This window comes from Pimephales promelas, chromosome 4 (assembly GCF_988280905.1).
Source record: "Pimephales promelas chromosome 4, fPimPro1.hap1.1, whole genome shotgun sequence".
NCBI lineage: Eukaryota > Metazoa > Chordata > Actinopteri > Cypriniformes > Leuciscidae > Pimephales > Pimephales promelas.
The window spans coordinates 5,475,265-5,497,384 of record NC_142772.1 but is presented as its reverse complement, the minus strand read 5'-3'; the positions used below and the strand labels follow the sequence as shown (position 1 = coordinate 5,497,384).

The 22,120-nt window shown below is 37.4% G+C and overlaps 1 protein-coding gene across 1 annotated transcript in view; it reads right to left on the bottom strand.

Moving 5' to 3' along the window:
- LOC120472027 (neuronal migration protein doublecortin) overlaps positions 1 to 22,120 on the bottom strand; it is a 93,091-nt gene that overhangs the window by 19,775 nt on the left and 51,196 nt on the right. Inside the window, exons 2-3 of the mRNA XM_039662016.2 lie at positions 16,664 to 17,094; positions 11,793 to 12,127 (exon numbers count right to left, since the gene is read on the bottom strand). Coding sequence (XP_039517950.1) covers positions 11,793 to 12,127; positions 16,664 to 17,054 — 726 coding nt within the window. The 5' untranslated portion in view covers positions 17,055 to 17,094. The remainder of the gene's footprint in view (positions 1 to 11,792; positions 12,128 to 16,663; positions 17,095 to 22,120) is intronic.

The following is a 22,120-nucleotide window of genomic DNA, read 5'->3' as shown; positions in this document are numbered from 1 at the left end:
TTGATTTTTATTTCGCAACCACGCAAGATCACTTCCGGCTCTTTCCGGCGCTTGCGCGGACCGAAGCGCCCGTGCCTTCAGATCAGTTGGACGTGGCTGTGGTTACAAGAGGTAAAAACGATATAAATACTGTTCGTTTTCTCACACAAACCGCTCGTTTCGTGTCTCAGGCTATCAATGTGTACTTACATTTACGAGTCATTGAATCATGTTTAATTTGGACTTCTCTGTGCATGCTCTTTGAGGTGGTGACCATAGACCTGCATTATATGACTGACAGACAAGAACGGTTTGACCTAAAAATATCAAAGTGAAAATATAAAAATATAAAAATCAGCCAGAATCCGCAATTGGAAGAAAAGTATACTTATCAAGCGAAACGATCACTCATTTAATAAATAAATAACAAAGTTTAAATTTTATAAGCTCAAATGCTCGCATTGCTCTGTTCTGTGACGCACGTTTATGACTCTACTGTTAGAACTCGTTCATCAAAATTAACAAATCTTTTTCAGAGTCATTTGGTTCATTCAACGAACGAAGTGAATGAATTGACTTCAATCATTCATTTTGAGTTCGAACAGGAGAGTCACGAATGTGCATCACAGAACAGAGCAAGGTGAGCATTTGAGCTTATAAAACTTAAACTTTGTTATTTATTTTTGAAATGACTGATAGATAAGACCCTTATTCATCGTCTGGTATCGTTTAAAGCCCTTTGAAGCTGCACTGAAACTCTCATTTGAAACTTGAACCGTTTGGTTCCCACTGAAGTCCATTATATGGAGAAAAATCCTGGAATGTTTTCATCAAAAACCTTAATTTCTTTCCGACTGAAGAAAGAATGACATGGACATCTTGGATGACATGGGGGTGAGTAAATTATCAGCAAAAGTTTAAAAGTGAACTACTCCTTTAAAAAGCAACTATTGGCAGCAGAGTGAGTTCTCTTTGTTCTTTTAGCCTTAAGACCAAATGTTTGTCATCAAATAGCAACCACAATACATGACATACTACATTATAGCTCTACACTGTTATGTTTGTCCCCTTTTCTTCCCTTCCAGTCATCTGCAAGGTCACTCTCAAAAGTGATGTTATAATACACTGCCCACAAGTCCCATATGACACTGCCGTCATGACAACTGTCTGGACAGCTGTTTCATAGCTGACTGATGTAGGAGTCAAACTGAGTGTGTTATTAGCAGTCATATAGAGCATAGGAGGTTGGGTGTAGCTGTCAGGGGCTCTTGCGTTAAATACAGTAGAGAAATGCACTGCAGTATGTAATCTGAGGGTGTGTGGTACAGATTTAAATGGTTTCTTCTACCACCACGTGTTTGGGTTTTGTGAAGCTGAACGTAAAGCGCCCACTCAGCGTATTCCTATTGTCATAGCAATTGCTGTTCCATCACTCGCCCTGCAGATTTGTTGTCGCCATAGCAACATCCTCTGTGATTACTTGCTGTCTATAGCCCGCTCACTCAGCAAAACAGAAAAGAAAAAGAAAAAGGAAAAAAAAAAAAAAACCTTCTCTTGAATGGCTAGACAGATAAGGGCATGTGTGAGGGAATGAAAGAACCTGATTGGCTGTGAGTGAGATCATCCGCATATTAAGAAGGTTATTTCGTAGTTTTGTTTCTGGCGGTACAAAGACTGTGCTGAATTTTAATACCGGACGTCCATCTTCCTCTGGAGGTAAGCGCATACACCCCTCCCCGAACTGCGCGTACAGCGTTGATGTAGAGAGAGATATCTTAGCTTTGTACTGCACACACTAGTTACCGAATGGAATACAAATAACCTGCTGGACAAAGAAACCAATCCACGCTGGACATTGGTAGCCATCTTTTTAAAAAACATAGTTTGCCTCATTTGGTTAAAATAAAAAATATAACACACAAAATATAAATGTCATGTACAGTATGCCAAAATGTAGTCCACTGGCATGTATTTTTTTCTCTTTTTTCTCTGTCTCTTTAAGAAGGACATCAATATATTCAATCATGTCTGGCAACTCGACAGATGTGTTATCAATAACATTAGGATATATAAACATTAAGGTAACATTTAATGATTTAGAATAATTTAGATCACATATTTCTTTCCAAACTAAGTATGTTTATAATCCTTTATCAATTATATTAATTGAATTTCAATTACACTGATTTTAAATGGTTAGTTCAACCTAAAAACTGGAAATTTATCCCATAATTTACTCACCCTCAAGCTATCTTAGGTGTATATGACTTTCTTTTTTCAGCCAAACACAATTGGAGTTACAAATGGTCGCCTTGCTGTTATGTGATGCGCGTTTGTGACTCTCCTGTTCGAACTCGTTATTCAAAATGAACAAATCTTTTTTCAAGTAATTTCGTTCATTTCGTTTCGTTCGTGAACCAAATGGCTCTAAAAAAGATTCGTTCGTTTTGATGAACGAGTTCGAACAGGAGAGTCACAAGAATAGAGCAAGGTGAGCATTTGAGCTTATAAAACTTCAACTTTTTAACTTATTTTTTAAATGACCGATCGTTTCGTTAGATAAGACCCTTATTCATCGTCTGGTGTCGTTTAAAGCAATACTTTTGTGTTCGTTTGTACATCCGAACACTGAGCAACTGCCATGCTTCGCTCGTTTGCAAGCCATGATATTTCTCGAGGAAAAACTCAAATCTCAAAGAAACGCGTCTGCGCGTGTTCGTACGTCTCTGGGCGGGCAAAGCAGAGAAAGGGGAGTAACCTTTCACACTATATTACGTATTTAGGGGGAGATTCTAGATCAGCGCGTCTGAGATGCAGACTGATGCAGAGAAGAGAAAAATAGCCAAAGCTCGGTTTACACTGATTGAAAATTCTAGACACGAGGGGACCAAATACAGTCTAGGGGAACTCATATTAATGTTAAAAAACCTCCGAAAATGAAAATTTCATGTCAGGGGACCTTTAAGGTTCCAGAGTAAAAATCCTACTGATGTTATAAGTGCACCCCGGGAAAGAGAAAAGAAAAAAGAAAAATGCAGTTCATGACCCCTTTCATACAGAAATGATGAGCTACACTAATCATGTCTCAGCTGTAAGTTGTGATACTGTCGAGTGTAGGACTAAGATTTATAGTGAAGTGCACAACCACAAGATTGCAGCCGAATACAGGGAAAGAGAAACAAAATGGCCCCGTCTCTCTTTGTCTCTCTCGCCCTGCCAGCGTCATTCTGAGGAGATACCGGAATGAAGGGGTGCAGTTTTCGTGATCAGACGGAGAATAATTATGCCTCTTTCAGAATTTGTTCAACAAAATTGCACCCCTTTCTAATTACGGGTGAACATCCGATTCTCAAACACGCACAAAAAAATCAAAGTATGCTTTAATAAATTCCTCTGTTTTATCATATTCCATTGTGCATAAGTATATAATTATTAGGGTGTTTGCTAAGGCGAGCAACACCGTTTTGTGCTACAGACATGAACAATACCTAAAAGTGTGTGGCTCGTGAACTATAAAATGGATGAAAATATCAAAGACTTGTCTCTAAGGAAAGATGTTTTGACTGCCAACAAACCCAACCTTATCACTCTAGCATTGAGTTGTGCACATGCATGGAATTTTTTTACACCTTTAAAAAAAGGTGAAAATCTAGTAAATTATACTAGAAATATTTTTAAAAATATTTCTATTTTTTTTAAATATTTTTATTGATCATATGAATCAACAAGGAGCTGTAAGCTTTTCAGCGCATACATGCATATACAGTAAACTCAATAACCCCTCCACACACACTCACACATTCACAATCACACCTCCGGAAGGACGCGCTGACTGGCAGACTAGTCCACCCCAGCTGGGCTCCGTCTTTGTGCAGAGATGTGGTTGCTTAGCAACCAGCCATAGCAGCTGCCGATACTGAGAGAGAAGAGAGGAGACGCACCTCTCAACACAAGCATCATGCGCCACTTTGACCTCCACATGAAAATCACTGCAGACAGCGTCACAGAACACCGAGTTTATGAGCTTGAGAGGCAGCAAAACGGGATACTCCTTGTCCATGTGTTGTACAGCATGTTTCTAGTCCTCCTTCCATCTTGTTTTATATTCAGCACCACGCACATGATGATATGCAAATTGTCTGGTAGTAACTGGCCGCTCCATAAAGCTTAAAGTCATCATGAAATCAAAATGGACAATTCCTGTTTTTTTAAGTTTTCAAATTCACATGTCTTCGCAATCTTAAACCCAAAAAGCTTCAGACGCCACACCCACATTTTGATAAGCTCAAAAAGGCAAGAGTTTTCTCAAAACGACAAGCTAAAGGAAGTTTGTCACACTAATTAATTAACACGAATTAAACCTAACCCTAAGTGAACTATGTCACACATACCAATGGGGTAGTAGTTTGCACATGAGCAAAAGCGAGGGATGTGAATGTATTTTTTTCATTAAGATAAAGTACATTACACTTGCATACATAATTCTTTATAGGGACACAGCATGTTTTTATTAAATTAGGAGCTATACATTGATGAGCCAAAACATATGCAAATATTGTTGATCATCTCCAAACAAGGCCACTTATTAAAGGAGAACTCTGGCGCAAAATGAACCTTTGGTCTAATAAAAGTAAAACTTACCTAGTCAACCGTTCTCTGTGATTTGTTTTCATGATAATCAAATGTAAAGAGTTTAATCTCTAAAAACTGTTTAGCGTATACGCTAGTAATGGGGGCATAAAATAAGTAAAAAGAAATCGCTAGTTAATACCACTAACAAGGCTCAAAATAGCCCCACACTAACACAGTAACATAATGAGTGTCACTGCATGCAATACGAAGCATTGAGAACTGTGTAAGTGTACAGACCGTTTAATAAGAAGATACTTTATAAAGAGTCCACTTCGTGTATACTCAGCAGGAGCCTGTCTTTATAGTATCTTCTTATGAAACGGTCTGTACACTTACACAGTTTTCTTTTTACTTGTTATATGCCCCCATTACTTTTATTATGTCCCCCATTACATTACTATGAAAACAAATCTCAGAGAATGGTTGACAAGGTACCAATGTTTGATTAGACCAAAAGTCATTTTGGTGAAAGCATGATCAAGAAGATCAAGACACCAGATGTATCACACAAGTTAAGTCCGCTTGACTGACAGCTCACACTTTGTTCTTGGATTTACGCCACTGTATAGAAGAAAAGACGATTGCAACTTGCATTTCATGCCAAAAACGCAAGTTGCAACTAACCAAATAATCTGAGTAACCATATTAGAGCCATACCGATATATCGGCCGATATTAGGCATTTTCCAAAATATCGGTATCGGCAGTTATAATGGCCGATAAATGAATATTTAAAAAATAAAATAAAAATGGACGAAACACGCTTCAATCATCTCTCCTCGGCCTGTTATATTGAAAATGTATGTTTTACAATTTGTAGTATGATGCTATCTATTGCTAAATTATGGCTCATCATAGACTAGCTAACCACAAAGCTAGCTAATGCCGCTATCATCAGTGGAAGACCACTAACGTTAACATTAATGAGCTTGGAAACCACAATAAAATTTTTCTGCCTAAATAAAGTAATGATTACTGTATTTATAGCTAGCATATCTCTAGTTACAATCCCTACATTGTAAAATGAAGTTATACTTGCGAGGAGTGAACATTTAGACATAGAGAAAAAGTATCAATTGTATCTTGTGCAGAAAAGTTAGCTTTTCTTTTACACGTGTGTGAAATCCAACGATATTTAATAAAAAAAATATCGGCCGATATATCGGAATATCGGATTTTAAAACCCAAAAATATTTGTATTGGTATCGGCTTTCAAAATTATTTATCGGTCGGGCTCTAAACCACATTAACTGTAAACATGATCCATTAACTTTTGACAACCATAAGCAGTCTTCATTTTCAACAGTATATCTGTTGTTTTATGATTAAACCAAAAAAAAACATATTTTTCTGGATTACGAATAGCGTGTTTGTGTTATCTTTCAAATAAATGGCACTTGGTTTCACATTTTCCTACATAATGCAAAGACATTCATAAACAGGCTGTGAGGGGTGACATCCTAACAAACCTGGACTGTGAATACCTCAGCCGGAAGCTAAGAGATTGCTGTTGTCAGCGATTAAGTGTGTGAGACATAAGAGATCCAGTGGGACCACAGCAAATGCTGCAATTACCCATATCTAAGAAGAGTGGGTGGGATAGAAACAGCTTGGCTTTAACTCTGTAAAACACTCTAATCCTACAACCTCCATCTGTTAGCATGTGTGGTTGTGTGTGTGTGTGGTGCATCACTTAATACAATGGAAACACACTCGCACAGCACAGAGCTGGCAAACCCTTTAGAGACACAAGCCTTAGAGGAAAAGAGAGAGAGAGAGTTTGAAATGTGTATGCCTCACGGCAATGAGAGACCTTGAACAATATCTGACTTTCTCTTTCCCTCCCTCCCTTTTGACTTCATAATGGGGGCCTTGACTGTCTTGGGTCTAAACAAATGAAAGTAAAATTTAATCTTGGAAGAGGCAGTGACAGAAAAAGAGTGAAATACGAAAGAAATGGGTCATATTGGATAAAAGCTTATGCATATAATCAATAATTGAATGTGAATGTATTGCTAGTCAGAGGCACCTAATAACCTAAACCAGAGAGGAACAAATAATGACCTGCCATGAATTGGATTTTCCAGCAAGGTCTCCAAACCTCACCTGGAATTTCAATTCAAAATGGCCTTCAAGATGATAAATGAGACTTTTATATGTATTATTATTATTTGAGAAGGACATGCTGCACTATAATCAGATGCTGGATTATCTATCTCATTGTACAATGGCTTGGCCTGGCTTCAATAGGTTTCTTTTCTTTACACACAATCAGTTAGAGTACTAAATCAAACAAAGATGAGCAGTTGAAATAAGTCTGGGCAACATCTAAAAAAAGATGGTATGAATAAACCAGAAAGACCTGTTAAGAGTCTACAACTAAAGAAGTCCAGACATTACTTTGTTACATCTTGTCTAAATATGTGACAAAAGCTTCAGTGAGCGCATGCTTTGTTCACAGAGCAAACATTTCCGCTTTGCTTTTCAAATCCAAAATTTAGGCCTGATATCGGATAAATCCAGTATTGCTAATATCAGTTGCCATAGTAGCCTAATGATATAAGTGTTAGCAACATGCATGATGGAAGAGAATGGAAAACTCAAAATTTCGGAGCTTGTAACGATAAAGACGACAGATATATTACTGATTTTTAAAAATCACATATTAGATTTCAAACCTCAATTGAATGTGGCTTGGACCAGGTTTGTAAAAACTAACCTTAAAGGGAGTTCTTTGGAACACAGTTTTTTCAATTTTGATACTTTTAGGTCAAACCGTTCTTGTCTGTCAGTCATATAATGGAGGTATATGGGGTCCACCTCAAAGAGCATGCACAGAGAAGTCCAAATTAAACAGTTTTACCTTTCACTGTGAAGATCTAGACATATTTAGATATACAGGAAATCGCAATGGAAGACGATTTCGATATATCAACAGACATTTTTTTTTTTCACAACTACACCAGTGAATGTGCATACCGAAGTGCCCGTGCCTTCAGATCTCTTGGACGTGTCTGTGGTTACAAGAGGTAACAAGGATATAAATACTGTTCGTTTTCTCACACAAACCGCTCGTTTCGTGTCTTATGCCATCAATGTGTACTTACATTTACGAGTCATTAAATCATGTTTAATTTGGACTTCTCTGTGCATGCTCTTTGAGGTGGTGACCATAGACCTGCATTATATGACTGACAGGCAAGAACAGTTTGACATAAAAGTATCAAAATTGATATTTGATTTGGATTTGATTTGGATATGCCAAAAAAATCTAAGATTTCTGTTGCCAAAGTTGACCATCTAATGCCCTTTGAGCACCATTCAATGAAATGTAATTCCCAGCATGCAGTTCATGCTAAAATGTATTTCCTACTTCAGCATATTGCTGTTATCCAGTCCAATCTTCCAGTTATTCGAGTTCAAAAAAAAAATACAAGTCTTGTGTGGGATGTACCTCTCTTGTTACTATGAATTGTGGGTAGAAGTCTGGATTTTCATCTTATCTGAATTTTGCAGTTCAGAATCCGGTTCGTAAGAACTCATTAGGGAGCAGTTTTGCTTGAGTGAGCAAATACAAAGGATACTCAGGAAGGACAGAGTGAGATAAAGGGGGCAAGAGAACATGCTTATGTAAATGTTAATAAAATGAAGGAGGGATGCAGTAGAAAAGGAGAACAAGGAAGGGGAAAAGCAAAAGGTTAAAAGAGGGTCACGTCCCTGCTGCTCTGCAGATGCATGTCACAGCTGCAATTAATGATGATATCAAAGTGAAGCAGACGTGAAGGATTAAAGATCCAATGAGCCAAATCAAAAAGCAAGCATACGTAAAGCACAGTTAGCTGATAGTGTTTCATACATATGGAGCTAAAATGAATCACGTTGGTTTTACATGGCTTGTTGCTGATCTAAAATGGTTTCAGGTCCCCACCAGCTGATCCACCACCTAAACCAGACCAGTTTGGACCGGCTAGTAGCCTAACTAGCAGCCATCTTCCATCCAGAACACAGTTTGTACCTTAAATTGGTTTTAATTGAGTTTTCCAGGTTTTTAAAACTGAAACCTAATCTACTTACTGGTAGTCCAGCTAATTAACCATCTAGCTTAGCTAATGAACATAAATGATGAAACTAGCTAAACAATTGGAAGCTGGTTTTAGCTGGGTTTTGGGGGATGGGGGAGTTTTAGTTGGAGCAGAAAATCAATATTTTTGGCTACTGGTGCTGACAGGAAACATTTCAGGAGTCAATGAAAAAAATGATTTACAGGAACACAAACATTAAGACGCATTAAAGAACAATAATTTAATGATGGTAAAGGCAGTGGTTTATACTGTGAACCAAAACCTTCCATTAGTGAGATTGAATGAATGGCTAAATTATATTTGGCCTGCAACGCAGACTCCCACAGGAAACATAAAACCTAGCTGAGTGGAATTTGATTATTGCAGTGTGTGTGTATGTGTTGCATTGGTTTACTTTTATGAATGACTGGCAATTCATTTAAAAAAAACAACATAAATATAGGCTAATCAAACTAAACAAAGAGTACCTGTTCACATACTCTGATGTTTCGCATTTGGAATGGCATACTACACATAGTAGACTTACTATAGCTACAGAACACACTCATATGTACTAGTAGATGTGATAAACCTGAAGAAATTTGTCAACAGGTATAGCTTTTGAATCATTGTCTCTATTGTGATTACGTATTAGATTCTGGACATTGTCTCAGAACGTCTTTACACACTGCGCTTAACCCCGCGTTATCATCATTCTTAAAGGAGTAGTTCACTTTTAAAAAACTTTTGCTGATAATTTACTCACCCCCGTGTCATCCAAGATGTCCACGTCTTTCTTTCTTCAGTCTAAAGAAATTAAGGTTTTTGATGAAAACATTCCAGGATTTTCTCCATATAATGGACTTCAGTGGGAACCAAATGAGAGATTCAGTGCAGATTCAAAGGGCTTTAAACGATTTCAGACGATGAATAAGGGTCTTATCTAGCGAAATGATCGGTCATTTAAAAAATAATTTAAAAAGTTTAAGTTTTATAAGCACCAATGCTCGCCTTGCTCTGTTGTGTGATGTGCGTTCGTGACTCTCCTGTTCAAACTCGTTCATCAAAATGAACAAATCTTTTTTCGAGTCATGACTCGAAGGGTCCTAGATAAGACCCTTAATCATCATCTGTTGTCGTTTAAAGCCCTTTGAAGCTGCACTGAAACTCTCATTTGGACCTTGAACCGTTTGGTTCCCAATGAAGTCCATTATATGGAGAAAATCCTGGAATGCTTTCATCAAAAACCTTAGTTTCTTTTCGACTGAAGAAAGAAAGACATGGACATCTTGGATGACATGGGGGTGAGTAAATTATCAGCAAATTTTTTTTTTTCAAAAAAAGCGAACTACACCTTTAACCCTTCATTTAATGTTTTGTAAAGGAACGTTTCACACTTGATAGTTAGAAGTGAGGTTTTACCCGGGGTTATGAAACCCTTCTCAGGAGACCTCTTAAAGTGTTAAGCCCGCATTACGATGGAAAAAGCTTGTACAGTGTGAAAAGATGATGTGTCAGAATGTTGTTTAGATGCATAGTAACAGACAACCAATCACGTGGCTCATATTCAAATGTTTTGGACAGTCACGGAAACACTGCACATTAACAATAGTTTCAGTGTTTGATGGGAAAAATGTTAAATGGTGACCGAAAACACAACAGTTGGAGTGAAGAAAAGACCCCCGTCCGCCAAGGATGTGAAATGCTAGAGCTTTTATGTAAACTGGTCGCGTAGTTCGTCCAATCAACGACACTGACACTGCAAATATGCAAAAAAGGACATAAACCCAAGGATAGGAATGCACCGTGTGAAAAGACAGCTTATGAAGACCAGCTGCCAACTGTTGAGTTTAGCTTGGAGTGAGAATTATGGATGGGGGTTGTGGGGTGGAGGGAGGGTGTGATTTGATTCAAAAGCTTGAGATTGACTCTGATCAGGATTCAGTATTGATTCATTTGGCTAATTAACAGGTACAGTAGTGCCTATATGTACATTTTTACTCAAGGAAAAAGCTAATGCTGTAAACATACAGTACAGGGAAACATGTCAGCTGGTATTATTTTCAAAGGTTAAAATTAACATCTCATTCTTACACTATTATTTATTACCAGTGTTGTAGTACTCGAGACTCGGTCTCGAGACCATATTTTAATGGTCTTGGTCTTGTCATGGACTCGTCTGCATTTGGACTCGGAATTGACTCGTACTCGAAAAAATTTTTTTTTAGGACTCGGACTTATTCCCGAGTCCACTCGAGTTCAACTCAAAATATTTGTCATGATTATTAATGTATGTTAATAAAATATTTCTTTGAATTGATTGACACGCCCAGTGATTGGTGATTTTCTAGTGCGCAACTGCGCATGACAAATTGTAATAAAATTACTTTTAACACCACCTACTATGTGGCGTTTTTTACCCTAAACTGATCATATTTTTTAAACTCTAAGTAAATTCAGTAAAAAAAAAAAAGGATTTCTCTAAGTAAATAAAAGTAAATTAGGTAATAAACCCTCACTGGTCTCGGTCTCGACTCGGACTCGACCATCTCTGGTCTTGGACTCGACTTGGACTCGACTCTCTATGGACTCGGTCTTGACTCTGACTCGACTCTCTCTGGTCTCGGTCTCGACTCGGACTCGAGTGAGGTGGTCTCTCGACTACAACACTGTTTATTACACTCTAAAAATTGTTGGGTTGTTTTAACCCAGCTTTGTGTCAGATATGGACAAACACAGCCATTGGGTTTGGGTTACATTGTTTGTTTGAATTACATTTTAACCCAATGTATGGGTTTGTCCATATTTGACCCAAAGTTGGGTTAAAACAACCCAGCACTTTTAGAGTATACACTCTAAAAAATGTTGGGTTGTTTCAACCCAAATTTGGGTCAAATATGGACAAACCCAAATGTTAAATGCAATTAAAAAATGTACAGTTGAAGTTGGGTTGGAGTTTGAAATCATATATTTTTTGTCCATATTTTACCCAAATATGGGTTCAAACAACCCAGCATTGTTTAGAGTGTATTAATTGTTAACCCCGGGTGAATTATGAGCAATGTGAAACTTGAAGCAAGAAACCCAGGATTCAAACTGTATAAGTGTACTCCTCCCATACCTGTTTGCCATCCAGCGTGTAGATCCTTTTCACGGCTCCGCTCTCGAGTTTGATGGCCTCTGTGATGTCAGTGAGCACCTGCTCGAAAGAGTGTGCCGTTTTCTTATTGAGCAGCACACGGACAGCCTTCCTCGGCTTGACCCCGCTCCTCATCACCGTCACCAGCTTGGGTCGAACAAAGTCCTTGGTCTCCCTCGCCTCGCTGGCGGAGCGGTTGGCTAGCATGTTCTTCTGGCTGGCTGATGCTTTCACGTTGACCGACCAGTTGGGGTTCACGTTTTTGGTGTAGTCCACTTTCTTGTAGTAGTTCTCGGAGGCACAAACGTAGCTCTCACCTGAAAAGGTGGAAAACAGAGAAACAGAGAACGAAAGATGAGTGGTTGAACAGCTCAACACATTTCTGCTACAGTGCATTTGGTTTCATTGCTGATTTGTAGTGTTTTGCTACTATGATGTATGAGGAATGAAATTGCTTTCCAAAACCTTCTGCTCTCTCTAGTGGAATGAGCAGCAGCCTCCACCTGAACTGCTGAAATAATCACATCTTTCAAGAAGACACACCTTCTCCGCCAGCACTTAACCACTATACAAGCAAAACCAATTCACTTGCAAATAAATTAGGGCTGTCAAACGATTAATCGCGATTAATCGCATCCAAAATAAAATTTAGTGTTTATAATATATGTGGGTGCACTGTGTATAATTATTTTATATATATAAATACATACACATGCATATATATTTAAGAAACAAATATTATTTATATATAAAATATTGATATTTATATATAATATAAATTATATATAAATCTATATACAGTATATTGAGAATGAGGAGTTGACGTCATTTTACAGAGCCCCTCCCCTTTCCGCCATGTTGGTTGGATTCCCACGGCAAAACAGCATTGATTACGTGTGTTTTTAGCTCGGTAGTAGAGGAGTTTCTCGCAATACCGCACTGTTTTACCATGCCTGGAAGTAACTGCTGCGTTAAAAAACTCCTCCAGTAACTCACACGATACATTTGGAAAACATAGGAACAATGGAATTAAGTTTTTGGGGTTACCGAAATTGACACAGCAGGGAGAGTCTGACCTGACGAGGAGATGCCGGATTGCTGGGTTTGCTGATGCCTTTAGTATACGATTTTCACTGTTTGCTGTGCCTTAACGAACATATGCAAAAGTGTTGTTTGAGTGCCTTGTTCATTACTTTTTTGAAACAACTTGATATGGCTTAACAATATTTATTGAGAACTGAAATATATAGGCTATTTGGACAACATTAGTTTCATGGACAACATAAGTAATAATAATAAAATAATGATACTGTTATTAGTGCAAAAGAACAAATATATTGATGGTGCTTCTCCAAATACAGCTGTTTTGCACTTTGTGTGAGTTGTTCCTGTAAGGTCCCTTTTCTTTCGCCTTATCTTTTAGCATTGCTTTACTTTCTTCCTTTTTTTCTCGTATTCTTAGATCCGTCTCTGTCCTGCCAAAATAATAAATGCGCGAAAATTTAAGAGCTCTGGAATGATTAGTCGCGTCTATGGGTTCTAAACGCGTTGCCCCTGGTAACCGATAGCGTCTCCTACCATCATGGCCGACCGGCTCAGACCCCGCCCAAATAGGCACGTGACTCCTCATTCTCAATACATGAAAATATTTTTAAATATATACAAGCATGTGTGTGTATATATATATATATATATATATATATATATATATAATTATACACAGTGCACCCACATATATTATGTAAACACAAACTTTTATTTTGGAATCGTTTGACAGCCCTAAAATAAATCAATCAATAAAATTCTCTTCTTTTCCTACTCTAATTTAGCTTTTTAATAAACATGGCATTGTATGCTGCAAATATCTTTAGCTCTGTGACGGATTATGCTCATCTATTGTAAGTTACGATAAAATAATATGCTAACTGCATGAATGTGAATGTACAGTAAGTTTGACCATGACTTGTGATGATTAAAAAAAACAACTTGATGAAAAGGTTTGTCAAGATAAAATGTATGATGGCTTGAGAATGCCTGACCTAATTAGTTTTAATAGCCAGAAGTATATAGACTTCATCGGATTCAAACAAAAAATAGATGACATATTTATAACATAGTTCCCAATAGGACTCCCAATTATTTCCAATAATTACGATAATAGGATAAAATGACCCTGTAAAACCTCTGGGGGGGGGGGGGGGGGTTAATTGTACAGGAGCAAAACATGATATGAAATATGATAAATATTATTATTAAATATCCAAAGAGAAAATAATTTAAAAATCCTGCAGGACTTTTACTTTGTAGGAAATGTGGGAATTCTTTTGCAATCAATTCCATTAGGATCCTTTAAGATTGCCTCCAAATCATGCCATAAATTCCATCAGGAATCCTGTACACATTCCTTTAGGATATTTGTGACTATGGGGAGCAATCAAATGAAAACAGCTTAATAAACATACAAAAAATTCTAAACTTTTTTTCTGTGAGGGGTTGTAGAAAATAGTATTAGGTTTGTATAAGAACGTACATGTGTGTGTGTGTGTGTGTGTGTGTGTGTGCATACCACACTCTTAAATGCATAGGCAGTGCGGTTAACATCCAGATGTATCACACCAGCAGACGACGCAGAAAAGCTGAGCTCCAGAAACACACGGTTTAGCGGTTGAGTGTGTGTGTGTGTGTCTGGGTGCCACACATTTCGAGCATGTTCCTCTAGGCTCCTTTATTTGCTGTCTGCTCCCAGCTTGATTCATCTCAAATTCAACATATACTGACAAAGCAGAATTGCTCTGTGATGAAGAATGTCTTGTCTTTTCATGTGGAAAACATTTGCTGCTTCCAATCACTTAAATAGTTTGGTTAGAAATTAAACAAAACAACTAAATAAATAAAAGAAAATCAGTTGTTCTTACAACAGTGTTCTTACATAAGAAAGTACTGGGTAATAATGTAAATGGGTTAAGGTTAGGTTTAGGTGTAGGTTCAGGGTTATTACCTAGTTATTACTCAGTAATTACTATTAAGTACATGGTGTGTACACAGGGAACAGGACTGAAAAATAAAGTGCTACCCGAAAATCATTATATGCTTGAGAGGATGGATGAGAGGATGAATTGGGGATGAGAATAGCGACAACATATGAGAAGTGCCAGTATGCAAGACAAACTGAGGGTACGGTATAGATTAAATGATAGATGTGCCTTCGTCATCTTTAATCTAAATAACTTCCCCTCCTTTTTACAGCGACATCTCTTCTCTGACCAATAGCAAACCACAACTATCCAGCTATCCAATCAATTACTGATGGACTAAATTAAGTCCCTTCCTACATTTCTTCTTGTTTGAGAAGCAGTTTCACTCGGATATACGTCACACAATAGGGAAGAAAAGACTATCACAACTTCCGTTTCTGATCATTTATGCCACAATTAGCTGATAAAGCTGCGGCCACTGATTTATCATACAAACCGACTCAAAGTACATCCAAATTGTGTTTCCCCATGTGAACTGTCTATACAGGAGAAGTGCACTAGCATTGACTTCATACAACTTAAGAGCTGGATTTAAGTAATTACCATGTTACACGTACTGAATGACTGCTAAGCCCTCTGATCTTTGACCTGTGACTAAAATGTTAGCATGCATGATCGACACAGTTTGAAAACACTAGCCTTCTCTGTGGCTTTTAAGTTTTTCCAAATAGCAATGTTGAAAACAAGCCACTTTGCATGTGTACATTGGACAGGCGGCACAGTATTAATATTCCTTAAACAGTTGTTACGGTTTGTTCTAATACAAAAACTAATAACTGCAATTTATTCAATCCGAACTACATAAAATACTTTCACATTTTGTTTTATACATATTTCCGGTAAAGTGTTTTCTGCTTTCAACCTCAGTTTCAGCTATTATTGTTACACTGGTATAGAAGCCTTAGGCATGTGTGAGTGTGAATGTTCAGGATTAAAAGCTGGTGTCAACCTTTAATGGGCATATTACTGTTGGCATGGCAACCAGACAGGCCAACCAATCTGCTTTTAGCTCTTGGAGAGCTTAGTGCAGGTGGGCAGTGTGTGTTTTACTAACAACTGGTTTAGTGCTCGTCACACACTAATTGTGTACAACGGGGCAAAAGGCACACCTTGAAAAATGTGTGATTGCATAAAAAATGTTTTTTATTGAGTAACAGATTTTGTGTGAAAACAAATCATAAAAGTGGTTTGTTTGTTTGTTTAAAAATTGTATAAATGTGTATGAGGTGGCAAGGTGGGCCTTTTACTCCACACATGGGATAAAACACAATTGAAAAAAAAAAAACTTGAGCTTAAAAATATTTTTTTTTCATAATTTCTAATTTAATATTTGTTCAAAATGTTTCACTATTTTGATTTTATTTTAATAAATAAAATAATATTTATCCAATAAATATACTGTCATTAAAATATGTTAATACACAGAAACAAAAATATTTTAAAAAGTAAAGATTCTGAAAGCATTGAATGAGATCCTATAATTATTTAATAAAGCTTTACAGTAGTAACAGATAAATAATATGCACTGCGAGCTCCAGAGTCAAGAGTGGCACTGTGTTCAACACTGTTAAGGCCGGGACAAATATCAGCATGTGTTATTCGTCAGCGTATTTCAAAGCGTTATAGGCTAAACTGTTTTTAGAGATAAAACTATTTACATTCGGCAATCATGAAAACAAATCTCAGAGAACGGTTGACTAGGTAACAATGTGTAATTAGACCAAAGGTTCATTTTGCACCAGAGTTCACCTTTAACATGAAATGTTGCGCAATCCACCTTTAACATAAATACAAAAAGGCCTAACTCAAAACACTCACCTTCCTCGAGCTCATCCAGATTGGTGATCTTTAGTGATCCATCAATGGTGAAGATGTATCTGACCCCCTGTGGCAGGTTGATGTGGTCAGACAGAGAGCGGGTCAGGTCAGCCAGAAGCGCATCAAATGTGCGGAAACGGTCACTGGCCACTGCATACACGATGCCCTTAAAGTAGCGGTCGCCGTTGCGGTAGAACCGGACCTTCTTAGCCTTCTTCTCATTGGTTAGAGCCTGGAGGGTGCGTGTACGGTAGAAACTGCAGTGAGCGCTGTGAGTGGGGCTGGGGAGGCCGTTGGGCCGTCCACCTCGTGAGGTCCGAGACGCCTTGTCCCGCTCATCAAAATGGCCGAAGTCCAGCTCCATGGCAACGTGTTCAGATTGGGCATCCATAGTGGTGGTGAAGGAGGTCTTGTACTGAGGAATTATGGATCTAATAGAATGAGAAAAAAACATAAAAGACAAACAGAATTATTTTTGGTCTGACTGGGAAAGCAATCTTAGGAAAGCATTTTTCCACCACAGAATAAAAAATGCTAAAGTTTTTTTTTCTTTTTTCTTTTTTTCTCACAATTCAATTGGGACTTTTTTTTCCTCAGATTTGTGAACTTTTTTATGGAAGCTTGTTTCCGCCACTGAATGAAAAATATAAAAGGTAATTGCGACTTTTTATCTCACAATTCGGACTTTTTTTCTCACAATTGTGAGTTTACTTCTCGCAATTCTGACATTATTTCTCAGAATTGCGAGATGGAAAGTCAGAATTGTGAGATATAAAGTCAGAATTGCGAGATATAAAGTCAGAATTGCGTGATATAAAGTCGCAATTGCGAGATATAAAGTCAGAATTGCGTGATATAAAGTCGCAAGTGCGAGTTATAAAGTCAGAATTGCGTAATATAAAGTCAGAATTGCGAGATATGAAGTCAGAATTGCGAGTTATAAAGTCAGAATTGCAAGATATAAAGTCAGAATTGCGAGATATGAAGTCAGAATTGCGAGTTATAAAGTCAGAAGATATAAAGTCGCAATTGCGTGTTATAAAGTCAGAAATGCATGATATAAAGTCAGAATTGTGAGATTTAAACTATTCTGAGGGGGAAAAAAGTCAGTCTTTTTTTCCCCTTAGAATTGGCCTAATAAGTCGCAATTGCGAGTTTATATCTCACAATTCTGAGAAAAGATGTCAGAATTTCGACATATAAACTCGCAATTATGTGTTATAAAGTCAGAATTGCGAGATGTAAACTCGCAATTGTGAGAAAAAAAGTCACTTCTGTTTTTTTTTCTCAGAATTGCGACTTTATTATATCACACAATTCTGACTTTATATCTCGCAATTCTGACTTTATAACACAATTCTGACTTTATAACTCGTAATTGCGACTTTATATCACACAATTCTGAGAAATAAAGTCAGAATTGTGAGATATAAACTCGCAATTGTGAGAAAAAAAGTCAGAATTGTGAGGAAAAAAAGTCAGAATTGTGAGATAAAAAGTCACAATTATTTATTATATTTTTTTATTCAGTGGCGGAAACAAGCTTCCATACTTTTTGAAGAGTCAAAGTAGGAGTTGCATAGCTGTCAATAGAGGACAAAAAGATTTGCGTTTCTTCTCAGATTTGTGTTCCGAAGAATTGTCATTTTTGGGTAAACTAACACTTAATTGTGAGTGTACACATCCCATTGACTTCCATAGTATATATATTTTTCCTACTATGGTCAATGGGACCAGAAACTGTCTGGTTTCTGATATTCTTCTAAATTTCTGAAAATCAGCTGACTTTCAAAAAAAAAGTGGAGTATCCCTTTAATCATTCCTCAAAAGGTTTTTAAAAACGTTTTTCAAATATCAAATAGACTATATATCTATACAAATGTCACAAATGACGAATTCACGAATATCATTATGCTTTTTGGGGGTGTTAATTCAACTGTGTCACTCCAAACACACAGCCCAAAGATACGAGCAATCGATAATAGAGCGTAAAATAGAAACCTGTAGTTCATTCTAAAAACGTTTTACCTGAAACACTGAAGCCAAGTGTGTTTTGTCGATCTACGCCTACCATCGTGTAGTACTACATGTGCTCTCTGAGTAACACGCACTCCACCATGGATTGGCCTACATACAGCAGACCCACACACATTTCAATGTCACTCACGAGCTATTATTAAAAATTCTCTGCGGAGACGGTCGTTTCCCAAAGAAAAACTAAACGCAAGAAAACTGAAGGTATGGTGATCTTTAAACTAGTTATTGGGAAGTATTTAAATGCACTTACTGTAGATTGAGAACATAGAAATACGCACACAAGTTCACTGAGTTTATACAGTACATACTAGCATTGATAACAAGACACATTCCACTTTTAAATCAATCAACTGTTCCTCACTTGGCAGTATCCATGACAACAGCAACACAAGCTTCCCATGTTCTCTAAAAGGATACACAGATGAAGCATGGAACCTCACACATGACCATTAACTGTAAATGCAGATTCACAACATTCCATTAATTAGGCTAACTGAAACCTTTAGAAGAACTGAAATCAAATATTGACCGGTTTGTTTGTTTTAAAAACATTTATTGGTTGCACTTAATTTTAAAGTACGTGCACTTACATGTACTAACAGTGTAATAACTTAAGAAAGTAGTGGGTGATACTAGGTTTAGGGGTAACTTCAGGGTTATAACCCAGTTATTATAATGACTGTAATAACTGCATTGAAAGTACATGCGGAACAGTAGTGTAAAATAAAGGGTAACGCTTCCTTTTACAGTCCAGTTACCCATGTAAATACTATGTACTTATTTTAGTAACTACAATTAACTAATACTAACCCTGAACTTACCCCTAAACCTACCCCTGTTCCATGTACTTACCTTATATTAGCCAGTACTTTCTAGGTAAGTACACTGTAAGTACTGTACTGTAAAAGGAAGTGGTACCAAATAAAGTGCTACCCATTTATTTTATACTAAGTATACTACAAAAACATTTAGGCTACTACATATTCATGTACCTTATATTAATACCTTGCAATTGTTTTGGAATACTAAATTAATATAGGCCTACTTAAAGGGGTCATATGATGCAATTTCTTGTTTTCTTTTTCTTTATAAAAGTTAAGGCTCAGCCACACCTTCCTAAAATGCTTCGTTCAAACAAATCTACTGTACGTCAGTGTGTGGGGGCAGAGTTTCATAACACCGCCCAAATGTATACGCAAAGATAGAAGACGTAACTTTTATTCTCTTTTATTCATTATTGTTGCCGCCATGTTGTGGAGCAACACGCTGTATTTTTTGTTGTGAAAGCCAAACTACTTTGTTTAGCCTTCCAAAAGAGGACACAATTTGAAAACAGTGCTTAAGCTTTATTTACAACAGTGTTCCAGTACAGTACAACTAAAAATTTCGAATGTGAGGCGCATTTTTCGGAGGGCTGTTTCCAGAACCTGCGAGAGTACAAGGTTAAGCTCTAAAAAGTGAGGCAATTCCATATTTACATGTACATTCTGGCGCTTCTGAATCCCAAGCCTGTAAGTATGTTTTCATATTTTAAAAATTTGCACTGACTATTCAAACACGAGTTTTGAGCAGTATAGAGTCGCTTGCTTGTCATTAAAATGGCGCCACGTTAAAATCCTTACCAATCTGATACGATGTCGTCCAGTCGCGCTGGCAAAATTGATCGATCAGCTGGGAAATCTGCATTTACTGGATCAAATTTGGGCGCGAATGGAGTTTCGAAGTTATGATGTCACTTTGTAGGCCAAAATGCAAAATGGGAACCCATGCGCCGCTAACTTCCGAGTTGTCCTACAAAGTGACGTCATAACTTCGGCACTCTATTGATAACAGCATTATCACCTGTCATGTTCCAAATATGGTATGGGGCGTGAGATTTCCGCCACACGCTTAAGTTTTTTTTTGGCCAATCACAATGCACAGGATCGCTGGCCAATCAGAGCACACCGTGCTTTTCAGAACGATGAGTTTTGTAAAAATTGCTGTGTTTCAGAAAGGCGGGGCAGAGGAGCAACAATAATGCACAGTATGTAAAATAATGACTTTTTTATTACCTAAAACCAAATACACAATAACCCCCTTTCAAGTATTTTACTAATTATGTAGCCTACTAATCTTGTACTTCCTCAAGTGCTGAGGTCCAACTAAAGAAATACTTAAGGAAATGTTATTGTGCTATGTTATTATGCTAATAAGTGATATGTAAGTAAATATGTTACTACTACTTGGTATGAAAAAAAATTTTGGAGTAGGTTTTTTTTTCAGTAGGCTATACATCATTTTCAAACTTAAAATAGAGGCATTGGTCTTTATTTATATGCAAATTCTTGACTTTTCATTGGAATTCCACCTACAATATCATGCTGCTAAAATCATCCCACAATCCACCACTCCACCCTTAGCGAGAACTGTGAGAGGAAAACAAAAGAGGAGAGGCGGACATATATTTAGCCTCCATTTCCACAGAAACAATCCAACACAACTGCCATTGGATGGGTTTTTATCTCCAAAAAAAAAAAAAAAAAAAAAAAATATAGCTGCGAGCAGCGATGGCGGGCCCAAGCCGGTGGCACCGCAACCCCGGTTCCTTTAGTTACCTAAATGCACCCGGGTGGCGGTGCCGAAGGCTTATGCCCTTTTATGATTAAATGTTAAAACGGCTTGCCATACTCTGTCATTTCGACTAGTCACAATTATGTTACAGATATCTTAAATGATAATACAAACTATCCAAAATGTAATTACGAATAGACAGAAAGACGTTGTTGATATCTACAATGTTAATTCCGGACAGGCAAACTTAGCTTTTAAATGTTAAAAGGGCTTGCCATACAGGGATGTAGGCTCAGAGAGAGGCTCACCATATTCAAACCAAAATATCTGACTTCCTCTTGGTCCGAGCTAATGACTATGTATTAGAAAGTTGTCCGGCTTGAGGAGTACAATGTATATAGCGATTTTTGTAACTGTAGATAAAACTAACAACCCCACTTTTGTCAAAAGGTGGCGCTATTTAGTCCTTGCACTATGCCCGTTTCTGAAACGTTGCACATGTCTACTGGCTAATAAATGTGATGTATCTGTTGAGTTTCAAGCAATTTCAATTTCAATTTCAATTTGACTGTTGAAAAGAAGTGCGCCGATTAGATACTCAGGATCGGTATCGGCTCTGACACTGCCATCTTTGACGAGGCTGATTCAAATTCTATATTGTGCATATATACTATTCTATGTTAGGCACAAAGGCACAAAAACTTTCTAAAGTACCATAAAGTTTTTGTGTACTGTATTATTAGTGTTCTGAAGCTATTATGTGATATAGAAATTAATATTTAAGTCATTAAATTCAAGAACACAAACTTTTCCCTCTCTGCGCCTGTCAGTCATTCTCCATTCAGCATTCAAACAGCACGTCACATT